General features: G+C 38.3%; 1 protein-coding gene across 1 annotated transcript; it reads left to right on the top strand.

The window, feature by feature from the left end:
- Positions 1–4124: 4124 nt before the first annotated feature.
- On the top strand, positions 4125–12289 carry LOC117984230 (phenoloxidase-activating enzyme 1-like). Its single transcript, XM_034970855.2, has 7 exons — positions 4125–4356; positions 6290–6498; positions 7209–7395; positions 8352–8463; positions 8894–9084; positions 10259–10351; positions 11582–12289. The coding sequence occupies exons 1-7, from the start codon at positions 4305–4307 to the stop codon at positions 11893–11895; spliced, it is 1158 nt and encodes a 385-aa protein (XP_034826746.1). The 5' UTR covers positions 4125–4304; the 3' UTR covers positions 11896–12289.
- Positions 12290–14211: the final 1922 nt, after the last annotated feature.

Genomic DNA, 14211 nt, shown 5'->3' with positions numbered 1-14211 from the left:
TTCGTCACAGAGCACGTTAATCCGTTGGTCCCGGTTCTTAGTTATTATAACAGCTAACCTCTAATAATCGTTATTACCTAAGAGCCTATCACATTTTATTTGAAAAAAACTATTATATGACGTGACTAGTTGATAAGGGCCTCAATAGCTCAACCGGTATAGGAGTGGACTGAAAACCGAAACACTATTGTCGTACCTACTCCAAGCACAAGCCTGACGCTTAATTGGAGAGGAAAGGGGAATATTAGTCATTTAACATGGCTAATATTCTTTAAAAAAAAAAGGATATAATAAATGACTCTCAGTAATTATAGGATGACGTAGAGATATATTGTGTTTTTGTTATTTGTATGATTTGAGAAACTTTTTATCTGAGCAAGTTGGATCTAAGCTATCTAAATTGGATTAAAAAATTATTATAATACATCATATTTATTTCTTCAACTAGGTTAGGTAAGTGCGGTTGTCATTATACAACGTAGGTAAACTTGTCATAAGCAAGTGTTTCATGGATTTACCTTTTACTGAGAAGACTTTTACTGAGTAATTATTAGATGCCAGTGACACATGGCATAATCCTTAGAATTAATTTATGTCCCTTTATTATAAATGACGGAATAATGGAAGCGTTTTAAACATTTGAAGGATAATCTTATCGCATGGTTTCAGAATAAGGGTAGCATACTCCAAGATTCGCCTTCGTCCAAGCGTTCGATTGAATACGTGCTTTACTTACATTATTACGATTTTCTAGAAATCGTCGTGCTGTTTATCCAAGCTTCTTTGAATTCATCCATACTAATATTGTAAATGCGAAAGTGTGTCTGTCTGTCTACTAGCCTTTCACGGTGCATCCGTTCAGCCGATTTTGAAAAATTTGGACATCGGTCCATACGCCAGCTACTATTGCTAGGGAGCTATTTGTTTTGCCGGGTTAAAAGTAGCCTATGTCCGTCTCCGGGATGGGTACTAGCCTAAGTCCCGGAGACGGACATAGGCTACTTTTATCCCGGCAAATCAAATAGGTCCCGCAAATTTCATTAAAATCAGTTAGACGGATACGCCCTCAAAAGGTAACAGACAGACAAACACACTTGCGGATTTAAAATATCAGTGTGGATTTACCTATTAAAGTAAGAAAGAAAGAAAGAAAGAAAGAAAGAAAAACGTTTATTTCTTAAAGCTGTGCCACACATTACCAGTTAAACCTAGGGGTTAGGTTATCCCGGCGCCTCTAATACTTACTTGAGCAGTAAAGTCAAAAGACCTCAAGCAGAAGAAGCGCCGGAATAAACTATGTCACGTGTGGCACAACCCGAAAAAAAAGGTCCCGACTTAGCATAATTAGTTAATGCTATATGTTTTGCACAAGTACAATAATTACATAACCTGAATCATGTAGCACTTAGCTAAGGTTAGGTACTATTTATCACTAATACTATTTCATTCCATAACGAGTGCATAATCAAATGACGTCACAAAATTGGGGGCCGAACACAATTAGTACACGAGACACGAAAGTGAATGAGGTTAATTCTTAAGCGAATTGCGAGGGAAATTGCGCCCTACTTCCTTGCGAATTGCTTGATTGGGCACTGGGACGATTAGCGAATTGACGACCTGCTGATTCACGTTTTTCCGATAAGAACGTGCGTTCGATGATTTGGACTAATTGTAATACGGGCATTGTTTATTTTTTTTACTTTCATCACCATCATCATCATGAGCCTGTGGACGTGCACTGTTGGACATAGGCCTTCCCTAAAGAGCGCCACGTCACTCGTCAGTCTTCCTCATCCAGCCACTTCCCAGCAGCAGCTTTTTATATCATTGCAGGACCATCGTGCTGGAGGGCGTCCCACACTACGCTTGCGTATACGCGGTCTCCACTCATGGATTTTCCGGCTCCAACGGCTATCGCTTCTACGACAGGCATGAACTGACCACTGCCACTTCAGTTTGCTAATAGTTTGGGCTGTCACTGACCTTGGTTCTCCTGCCGATCTGCTCATTTCGGATCTTATTTCTCAGGGAAACTCTTAACATAGCCACAGCATCTCCATAGCTCGCTGAGTGACTTTGAATTGTGAACAACGGCGTTTGTCAGTATCCACGTTTCAGCACCATATGTGAGGACGGGAAGGTGAAGGCAGTTTTTCTGCCATACCGGAAATGATCTCAAAAACATGCGCCGTTGCTTGTAGGATTAAGGGACTACTTATTTATTGTATCCTATTATATCTGAAGAATGAAGTGACGATGTATAATGACCTTATATCAAATCCAATGTGACCAATATGACAATCTAAAAACCGACATGAAAAATAAATGGACTTGAAGTGAATGTATCGAATTTGGTACATACTGAATGAAAGGTCTTTATGTAGATTATGTACTACTCAAGAAAATAATATTTTCTACTAGTCTCTAAAATATCCACCGATTTACACTTTGCGTTGTCGGTTAGTCAATCACAGTAGTCAATCAATCAAGGTAAGTACTGTTTTAAATATATAGATTAGGCTAAGGCAATATAAACATATTGTATTTTAGCCAGTAGGTAAGCTGTCCAAAATACAATTTATGTTTATGGTTAATATTTTATTTGGTAATAATATTATTTTCTGATATTATACTTGACTCCGGTCAGATGAAGGAAAATTCAAGTAATAATTAAGTACGGGCATAACAGAAACTGGTAAATCCACAGATGACGCATACGATAATCGGATCGACTATATAGTGTACGGTTAGCAAACAAGTAACATAAAAATGTTTAAATAACAAGTCAAGTGCGAGTTAGCACACGGATATTGTAGGGTTCCGCAGACATGCTAATTAAAAACTATATAATTACCTATTGAGTTCACAATACATTTGTTGCATTGTATTAGTCATGCTTGTCAATAAAAAGTACCTAAGTATATCGGAGATTAAAAAATGTGATAATAATTATTTATTAATTACTAGCTTATGCTCGCGACTTCGTCCGCGTGGACTACAGAAAATTCAAACTCCTATTTCACCCCCTTAGGGGTTAAATTTTCAAAAATCCTTTCTTAGCGGATGCCTACGTCATAATAGCTATCTGCATGCCAAATTTCAGCCCTATCCGTCCAGTAGTTTGAGCTGTGCGTTGATAAATCAGTCAGTCAGTCAGTCAGTCAGTCAGTCGGTCAGTCACCTTTTCCTTTTATATATTTAGGTTGATAATAATTTAAATAAGTATAAATACTCTATATGTATTTATTTAATAGGAAGATACAAAAAACAAAAATACCAAACTTATTCTAGAACATAAAAATTACAAATCGAAAATATCATCTAAACCACCGCAACGAGGCAGGGTGCCCAGAACGCTGGCAGCGTTACCTCGTTGAATGGCCAGACTAATATGCTGACCGAGGTAACTGCCAGCCCTCCGGTTTCTACTATTACAACAACTTTTAATTTTTAATTAATCGTCAATTCTCTTTCATATTTTTATAATATTTTTATTCAATTAGGAATTAAAATAGCGGTGATACGATATCACATCGGCCACCTAGTCGTGGGATTCTGGGTTTGATTCGATCTCGGGCTTACCTTTAATCACGTCTTATTTACGATGAAAAATATCGTGAACATGAACGGAAACCGGCATGCCTGAGAGATCACCACAATGTTTTTCTAGGTGTGTTAAGTCTGCCAATCCGCACTTGGCCATTGTGGTAGGCTATAATAAAGTCTCGATTACGTAAATCTATTGTGTGTACAAAATGAATCAATTGACTGGTTAAAAAATATAGTTGAAACAAAACAAAAGTGTCATAGTTTTATAAAAACTTCGTGTATTAATAACTAGCTGATGCCCGCAACTTCGTACGCGTGGATTTAGGTTTTTAAAATTCCTAAGGGAACTCTTAAATTTTCCGGGATAAAAAGTAGCCTATGTCCTTCCCCGGGTTGCAAGCTACCTCTGTACTAAATTTCGTCAAAATCGGTTGAACGGTTGAGCCGTGAAAAGCTATCCGACAGACAGACAGACACACTTTCGCATTTATAATATTAGTATGGAAGTATGGATTAATATGCAAACTGTACTGGCCAACATACTATCTATATAAATATAAATATACATTAGTGACCTTTAAGATCCAGTATAGCAAAGCGGACGGACAAGTGAAGTGATCTCGTCATTCGGCAAATTACGTTTTTAGCATCTAGTCGTCACAAGTTTTTAGTGATGCTCAATTTTTTATAGTTCTGTTAGATTATTTTGTTATACTTAGTTTTAACCAAAAGTGATTAAAGAAACAGTTGAAATGAAGGGATTAACTCTGTTTTTTAGTTTAGCAGTGCTGTGGAGGAGCGCATGTATGTACCTTACGTTTATTTTTTAAACAAACTTTTTAATACTTCAGTTTATCAATGTTCAAGGTCGTAAATCCGTCTCAACGTATACCGAACGTAAATAAGTGGTTTTGTATCTATTATTATATACCTACCTAGTACCTACCTACTTTGTTTAGTGGCTTGTTGTTTGTTTGTATTCTAATTTCTAATATATCTAATTCTGTAATTCTTTACTCAAAAGCGAATAAAGAATTACAGAGTTAACAAAATTATAATGGTGTTTATCATCTACCAACATGGTTATTACTTTATGGATAACATTTTTGATACTAGAAATCGATCGGTTATAGGCTATTATAGCAAATATATTTTGTTTTATAAACATAGGTATATTATTTAGAATAAACATAGGTTCATCAATTTTGTTAGGTTGGTAGGTTCCATGTAAGTACATACAAACCTAGAACGCACGCAGGAAGCAATGTGCATCTGTTAACATCTTAGGTTAAATGTTAAACCAGTTTTTAACACGTTTTTATTAACTCGCTTTTTTATCGGTCTGTTTGTCTGTTGTGTACCTACTACTATTGCAATCGATTTTAAATTAATTATTACGTAACCATCCAACTAATTAAATACTATTAATTAATGTAACTTGCTGGAAAACATCGTGAGGAAACCTGCATGCCTGAGAGTTCTCCATAATGTTCTCAAAGATTTGTGAAGTCTACCAATCCTCACATGGCCAGTGTGGTAGACTATGGCCAAAACCCTTCTCACTCTGAGAGGAGACCCGTGCTCTGTAGTGAGCCGGGTTTTAAAATTCCGTGAGAATTCATTGATTGCCCGAGATAAAAAGTAGCGATAAGTTTTTGCTATGCAAGCTACGTCTGTGCCAAATAGATGATGACGTGAATACGATATTTGGCTATGTAAAAAAATAAATAATTTCTCAGTTAATATTAAATAGAGGGTCTTCCAAAATACATAAGATTCACGTCCTTTGTTAGTTTTATGTGTGACTAGCTTATGCTCGCGTCTTTGTCCGCGTGGACTACACAAATTTCAAAACCCATTTTACCCCCTTAGGGGTTGAATTTTTAAAAATCCTTTCTTAGCGGATGTCTACGTCTTAATTACTATCTGCATGCCAAATTTCAACCTGATATGTCCAGTAGTTTGAGCTGTGCGTTGAAAGATCAGTCAGCCAGTCAGTCAGCTTTTGATTTTATATATTTAGATAACCATTTTAAATTATCGATTAAAATAAAAAAAGACGCTACATGATTGTGACGTCACATACCGGTATTTCATAGAATCTCGCATAGGTACTAAACGCGCGTTTTGACGTTTGATAAAAAGTTACTGATATTTGACTAGTTGTCAAATACCGAATTCGAACGTGGACGTTGAACAAATGATGAACGTGGATTTAGGGTCTTTTAATTCCCGTGGTAACTTTTCCAGGACAAAAAGTAACTTATGTCCTGCCAAATTATTGCACCAAATTCAGTCAAAATACATTTTGATCAGGTATAGATGACAGACAAACACACTTTGGCATTTGTCATAATATCAGTATGGATATAGGATATGGAAATTACCTAGTAGATACTAGAAAAATGGAGTCAATCGAAAATTTATTATGGCTAGTGTAATGATAATGATAAATATCTAAAATCTAATCTATCCATACTAATATCCACACTAATATTATAAATTCGAAAGTGTGTCCGTCTGTCTGTCTGTCTGCTAGCTTTTCACGGCCCAACAGTTTAACCGATTTCGATGAAATTTGGTACAGAGTTAGCTTACATCCCGTCAAAGGAAATAGGCACCTTTTATTCCAAAAAATAAGAAAGTTCCCACGGGATTAAAAAAACATAAATCGCGGGCATCATCTAGTGATAATTATAAAATAGATACATAAAATAAAACATAGTCACTCGTTTAGTTTCAGAGTCATGTATTACTCCATTGAAGAGACAAAGCGATTGTGTTTCGATATACGACTGCCCCCAGCTCCTCACGCCTTTCGAGCAGAGGCCTCTGCCGAGTCACGTGATCAACTACCTCAGACAATCGCAGTGTGGCTTCGAAGGATATATACCAAGAGTGTGCTGTGGCCCCATCCCATCGCCTGCACCTGGTGGACAAGCAACAGTATGTAACTTTTTTTAACGTTAGTGTTTTTCCATACGCGGAGCTAGCCCCGCTCCGCTACCCAGCTCCGCTTCCGCGCTTCGCTTCCCCGCTCCGCTTCCCCGCTCCGCTTCCCCGCTCCGCTTCTCTGCTTCGTTTTCCCGCTTCTCGTTAAAAGTATGATTTTTTAAACTAGTCTGCAAATCCTTGTCCACTGAAGCGGAGCGGAGGTTTTATGCAATTCTATTGGTTGATATTTTCACAACTCCGCCCCACTCCTCTCTTCTCCACACCAGTGGACAGGCAGCCTTAGTCTTAACTTTTAGTCCACTATGCTGCCCGTGCGCTCCTAGCCTTATTAAAATATTACATCAGGCTGCCTTCTGCATGCAGCATTTAAATTATTGTAACCTGTTATAGGTGCTATGGTATAGTCTGTAAAAAAACTGTTGAATCACTACCCATTATTATAAATGCGAAGGTCTTCTTCTTACGCACGCTGCGTGGGGTCGCATGGATGGAGCAAAGGATCGGTGGGATTTTAGGCATGAATATAGTTAAAGAGTTGGAGAGTGACATAGACTTCTTTTTTCCTGGAAAACAGAGTAGGTATCCACGGGATTTCAAAAACTTAAATCCACGTGGAAGAAGTCGAGGGCATCAGTTAATTTTACAATACAATAAAATGACAGTAATTATTTTTTCCTAACCTACACAGTTTTTTATTGTAGTCAAAACCTCCTGGAGGTACAACTATTGGCAGACCTATTGAAGGAGAAGATCCTGTATATGCAGAAGATTCTTACCCAGAATCTCGAGACAAGTGTGGCTTGGAAACCGGCGCCGACCGTATCTATGGCGGTCAGTTTACGGAGCTCGATGAGTTCCCATGGATGGCTCTATTGGGATACCGACCACGTAAGAAGATTTTTTTTAATAGATATAGCGAGCAAAAAAGCAGGCGGGTCACCTGATGTTAAGTGATTACCGCCGCCCATGAACATTTGCAGCACCAGAGGACCCGCCGATGCGTTGCCGGCCTTTCCGGAATTTGTTGGTCCGCCCCTTGAATAACCCCATGTTGTAATCTAGTGGGAACACCGCCGATGGGAGTTGGTTCCACTCCCATCATGGGTTTTGATATTTTTATTTATAAGGTAAAAAGTTATAATATTCTCCCGACCGAAAGAGTAATAAATATTTCGGCAACGACGGCCACTCTCCTCAGAGATTAGCCATCCTGTGTGTGAGATGTTATAGTGCACAAGTGTGTGCGCAGACACAGGTGCAGTCTCTATTCCCTTACACTCAGAGCGTCATGGAACAGCAACCCGACATGACCGGAGAGAGATCAGGCGCTGGACCGACTTTACGTGCTCTCCGAGGCATGGGAGAGAAAAAGCGCTAACTACGCACGGAGCATTCATGAAATGGACAGCAATAAATTAGCTCTGTCATTTTAGTTTAGTTTAGATGTTGCGTACAATAGAATTATAACCAAAATCCAATATTGTGTTGGTTTTAATTTACACGTCTTAGGTGCCGTTGCATGACAGGCGGTCGAAGTTAGGTTACGGTTAGGTAATGTTAAACTTTGGCTACCAATAAAAAGCAGTGGGTCCCACAAGTTAGTATTCATACCTCCATGACGACTAATTATACTTACAGATAAAGTTTTGGTCCAAAGTTAACATATTCTGACTTGTCCAGGACTAATGGGTCTCTCTGCGATGCGTTCTTTAGTGCGGATGCTGGTATGCCAGTCTATAGTCTGTCAGTAGTAGTAGTAGTGTCAGTCAGTATATAGTAGTCTATAGTCTACACTAAACTACCTGTCTATAGATAGCTTATTTTTAATAATTGTTTTAATTCAGGCAACAATGGACCGTTGACGTACCAATGCGGTGGAGTGCTGATCAATCATCGTTACATCCTTTCGGCTGCCCATTGCGTTGTCGGAGAAATTGAAAAAGCTGTCGGAAAACTGTAAGTGAAACCTTTTACGTTATTAAACTGAAAAGTTGCTAACTTTTGTAAAATATCAGACATGGTTTTTGTAGCTCCCCTCAAACTAAGCGTTAACTTCGTGGTTATAGAAGGGGTATGAACATAGTTTAGCAAAAAAGCTTTTTAAAATAACATTCGTTCTACAAGTGTTTGTTTTTATGACCTTCGTTGCACTTTACTTTTATTCCATAGTTACATTAAAAGACGGAAAGTAATATTTTTTAAGTTATTTACTATGCCTTCGTTTTGGTAAATCAAGATTTATGGCCATTGTCAGCAAAACATTTAATCATGAATATTTTTTTAAAAATCAAAATCACGTGTGGTCGAATCATTGGAACATGTCAGACTGGCATACGATTGTACCATTTATAGTTTTAAATATTAAAATGTATGTTATTCTATGCAGAACATCAGCTCGTTTGGGAGAATACGATACACAGACAGACATAGATTGCGCAGAGCCCAACGACTGCGCTGATCCCCCGCAAGAACTCTTGGTGCATTCCGCTTACCCCAACCCTGGATTCTCTGATAGGAACAAGAACAGACAGGACGATATTGCAGTGATAAGACTCGCTAGAAGGGCTGTTTATACTGGTGAGTAATTAATTATTACCCTGTCCTGTCCTGCAAGCGCGCGTACGCGTGTACGATTTATAATACAAGGAACGTTTGCAATACTTCATAATAAAACGCATAACGCTGAAGATGCGCAACTTTTTTTTTTTTTTTTTTTTTTTTAATAGATATAGCGAGCAAGCGAGCAGGCGGGTCACCTGATGTTAAGTGATTACCGCCGCCCATGAACATTTGCAGCACCAGAGGAGCCGCCGATGCGTTGCCGGCCTTTTAGGAATTTGTTGGTCCGCCCCTTGAATAACCCCATGTTATAATCTAGTGGGAACACCGCCGATGGGAGTTGGTTCCACAGTTTGCACGTGCGTGGAAAGAAGGATCTGGCGCAGCGGACGGTCGAAGTGCACCAGACACCCAGATGGTGAGGGTGAAATTCCTTACGGTGGCGCGCGGTGCGGTTGTAGAAAAAAGAGGGTGGAATGAGGTCAAAAAGCTCTTCAGAGCACTCCCCATTATACAGGCTGTAACTGTAGGAGCGCGGATCCAATCCAATACGTGTATTGTCAAGACACACGTTGGTGTGTCCGCCAAGTTCTAATATATCGGTGTTTGGGTCTGGTGAAGGTGGCGAGGATATGAATGACGTGGAACGATGTAGAGTAAGTCTGCAACCACGCGGGATGGCGCAGACACACGAGTATACTCATGTGGTTGCAATACAAGTCATAATGTAGTGTGTAGTGTGTCAGGTAAACGCAGCTGTCCCACTAGACGGACATATGATTTAAAACCAACAATGTCTATTATGCTTTTGAAATGTAAATGTTTCGGCCCCATTGGCCCTGCCGGCCATTCCGGTCCTTCAAACGATTTTTATTGATAGATTCCCCAAAATACACCAATCATCGTCAACCGATAATCATCTACTGCTGCACATAGGTCTCTTGTAGGAATTTCCACACGCCACGGTCTGGCGCCTGAACCCAACGGCGGCTCCTTGCGACTAAGGGGGGTCTACCAACATCTCTGCGCTTTGAGGTCGCTCTTCCAGCGCCTTGGGTACCCAACGTCTATCGGTTATTCGACCTATTTGCTCTGCCCATTATTACTTCAGCTTCGCAACCAGTGGAGCTATGTCAATTACTCTGGATCTCCTCATTTCTGATAATACAAACGTGTTTTATTTTTGTTGCAGCGTATGTCCAACCAATCTGCCTAATAGACAACAGAATCCGTCTGAGTGCCGGCGATGACGTATTTGTAGCAGGCTGGGGAAAAACCCTGGAAGGTACGTTTCCTGGATGTTCATTTTGCACCTCACTAAGTATCATTCTACGAAAGTTTATCGAATCAGTCATTCAAAGAAATATGATCTTACGTTGAAAAGTTCAGTTCATTTTATATTTCTACTAAGGATGAATAGAAACTAAGGGAAAGATGGAGTTTAAATTTTTTTAAAATACCATAGTTATGAATGTTATTCCAATTTATATAATGAGTTGTTATGTATATGTTATATTAAGTATGAATTGTAGGTATGTGTAAAAAATACAATTTTGTTTATTAATTTGGTTCTCTTACAAATCCGGTCTAAATCACATAATGCGAAAGTGTTTCTGTCTGTCTGGCTTTAACCTTTTCATGGCCCATCTATTTAATCGATTTTGGTGAAATTTATGGCATTTCGAAAACGGCACAAGCTATTTTGTATCCCGGAAAATCACAGAGTTCCACGGGATTTTTTAAAACTTACATCCATGCGGACGAATTCTATACCATTTTCCGGGCATCTTTGATTTTCCGGGATAAAAGTCGGCTATGTCCGTCCCTGGTAAAATCGGTTAAACGGATAGGCCGTGAAAGGCTAACAGACTGTCAGTCTGTTAGGCTAGACATACTTTTGATCAATAATAATATCAATATGGAAGTAAAGATAAATAAACCAATACAATGATTTACGTAATAATAATATCTACTATACAAACGAAACAAAGGGTCACGCAAACATAAAATTGAAGCAGAACATAAAGTAGTGTTTTTATATAATGATGTCCGAGTTATCTATAGTAGGTAGTTGTTGCAATAATTTATACGTAATTTCCGCATATGACCTACCATGTTACCTTGACTTTGATAGCGAGTTATTATGTTTTAATTTTTCCTTAGTAACCAACAAAATATACCATGATTTGTACGAGAACACAAAAATATGATAAAAAAATTCACTAGTCTTCAGCCCGATCCGTCCAGTAGTTTGAGCTGTGCGTTGATAGATCAGTCAGGCAGTCAGTCAGTCAGTCAGTCACCTTTCCTTTTATATATTTAAAGATTTGTTTTAACGGCGCATTGTGTAAAATTTTGCTACTTATGTGCGCAGGCCGATTGTTAGAAATTTGTTGATCCGCCTTAAATAATTTTCTTAAATAACTCCATATCAAAATATGTGGGATTACCATCAAAGGGATTTCGTTCCACAATTCGATTCTTATGTTTCTTAAAATTGTCTAATTCGTTTCAGGAAAGAGCAGTCCAATCAAGCTCAAGCTCAATGTGCCAATCTTTACGAAATCTGAATGTGTATCGAAGTACAGAACTCTTGGAGCAGATTTGACGGATAACCAGTTGTGCGCTGGTGGAGTGTTCGCCCAGGACGCGTGTAGAGGAGACTCAGGGGGACCGCTGATGAGGAAGACTCCTTCAGGAACTTGGGAAACTGTAGCCGTCGTCTCCTTTGGATATGGATGCGGAAGGGATGGCTGGCCAGGCGTTTACACGTCCGTAGCTCATTATATTGACTGGATAAGAGACGTGATAGCATCGTCTAATGTATAGGCAAAGTTTAGGTTACAATTATTATAACTCTAGGATTTTTACTATTGCCATAATTTTATTTGGACTTCAACGTTGCCAGTTATCTTAAAATCGTACAAACTTCCCTTACCCTGAAGCAGTGATTTTGTATTTTTGGTATCTAGTTCAAATACATTTGTATGATACGGTATACACAAAATAAGTACTTACTAAGAATGAAAGATAAGATCACCTCATTGTGATCAGGGTTTTCACAGCTATTTGGGAAAAACGTCTTCACACAGTGAAATTGTGACAGATAAGTCTGTTTATGCGTGATATTCGTGAAACTGTAAATAATATACGATACGATATATTATAAGATACTCTCAGTGTTTGTAAAAAAAATAGACTGGAATAAAATATGCATTTTCTATGATTTTGTTTAATTTTAATCATGATGATAATAATATTATGTATATTCAAACCTATGACAAGAATGTAATGCATGTGTGAATAAAATGTAGGAAACTAGGAAGTGAATCTTTTTTGGGTAAACGAAGTAAGTAAAATAGAAAAAAGAAATAGTTACATGAAAAAATGATATAAAACATCATCATCATCACAATATTATCAGACTGCGGAGACTTTCATCGTAGCTTTCCTTAGTGAGGGTCACGACTCCTTGTCCTCAGCCTTCCTCATCCAGCCACCTACCGCCATTGTCTTTAGGACGTTAGTCCATGGCGCCTGAATAAACTGTGCCATGTGTGGCACAACCTGAAAAAAGGTTCCAGCTCAGCATTATATTACTTTTATTTTATTTTTATTTTTCATGTACCGAAATACGGAGAAGGAGGATGACCGATAATTATTATTTATGCCGACATCAGAATGTAATAATTAATCAGTACGTACTTTAATCAATTTTCTTTACAATTACAATGATCGTAACTCTCACGTATCGCACATGAAAACCATCAACGTAACCCCATCAGAACCGATTTTCACAATTCTTTTATATCTACAAAGATTGTACCATCAGGGTGGTACCATGTAAGTTTGGTGAAGATTTGATGAACAGTTTCGGAAATATAGGACGGAACTCTTCAATGGGCAACAGCAAATCGATCGCGATCACTATAATAGTAAAGCATACAATAGATTTTCATTTCTTCTCTATTAGCAACAGCTTTACATTTTTTTTTTAATTTGACCAACAAAAGGATCATATTGGTATTAGTAAGTACACGAATCTTTAACCTATTTGTTAATAAAATATCTATAACTACTTACACTAGGACAGGATCTATTTGTCAGCACGTGAATCATACAACAGTGATTCAAGTACTGGCAGTCGATCCTGTCTGAAAATACCTTCGGCAAACATCCCTGACGCACTGCAGAATCTGGACAGCCCCATCAGCATCCTGAATGCATTATTATTTTGTACACGCAGGGCATTGTACTGGTTTTGCGTGTAATCGATCCACAGACTGCTCGTGTAGAAGGAAGGTGCAATATGCTCTGAAAGGAGTGATTTTGGCGGCTACAGAACAACGAGCAAACCTGCGGACGATCATGTTCGCCCTAACAGACAACGCCCTGCGTTCTCTTTCTATATCTTTGAATCCGGTAAACAAAAATTGTTATGCGCCTAAATTTCTTAGTGCAATTCAATACGGTTTATCATTACACGAGTAATGTTTATATTATTTTAATGTAGATAACGGGTACATAGGTACCACGATTATTTTGATGTTTTTATTTGTCGATATTTCAACACAATTGCACGTCCCGTGGTCACGACGCACGGGACGTGCCCCAATATAAATATATTTTAGTGACAATTATGATCCAGTATAGCAAAGAGGACGGACAAGTGAAGTAATCTCGTCATATTTCGGCAATTTAAGTTTTTCTAGTCGTCACAAGTTTTTAGTGATTTTCAATTTTTTATAATTCTTATTGATTTATGTAGATTATTTTGTTATAGTTTGAACTAAAAGAAACAGTTTAAATGAAGGGATTTACTCTGTTTTTCAGTTTAGCAGTGCTGTGGTTGAGCGTGTGTATGTACATATTACTTATGTTTATTTTTTAAGCAAATCTTTTTAATCCCCGACGTAAATAGAGGGGAGTTATAAGTTTGTCGTGTGTATTTGTATACCTGTGTAGTGTGTATCTGTCTGTGGCATCGTAGCTCCAAAACGAATTGTTTGCTTGAAAGTTGACTTAATCGAGTGTTCTAAGCTATGATCTAAGAAAATCTGTTCAGCCGTTTGAAGATCATCAGCTCTTTTCTTGTTGATGAAGCGATAAAAGCAATTGCCACAGATAATTTAAGAAAAATCGTTA

The sequence above is a fragment of the Maniola hyperantus genome, chromosome 8 (assembly GCF_902806685.2).
Source record: "Maniola hyperantus chromosome 8, iAphHyp1.2, whole genome shotgun sequence".
NCBI classification, from domain to species: Eukaryota; Metazoa; Arthropoda; class Insecta; order Lepidoptera; family Nymphalidae; genus Maniola; species Maniola hyperantus.
Note: the sequence above shows the minus strand (reverse complement) of the source record. Positions and strands in the feature narration are given on the sequence as shown.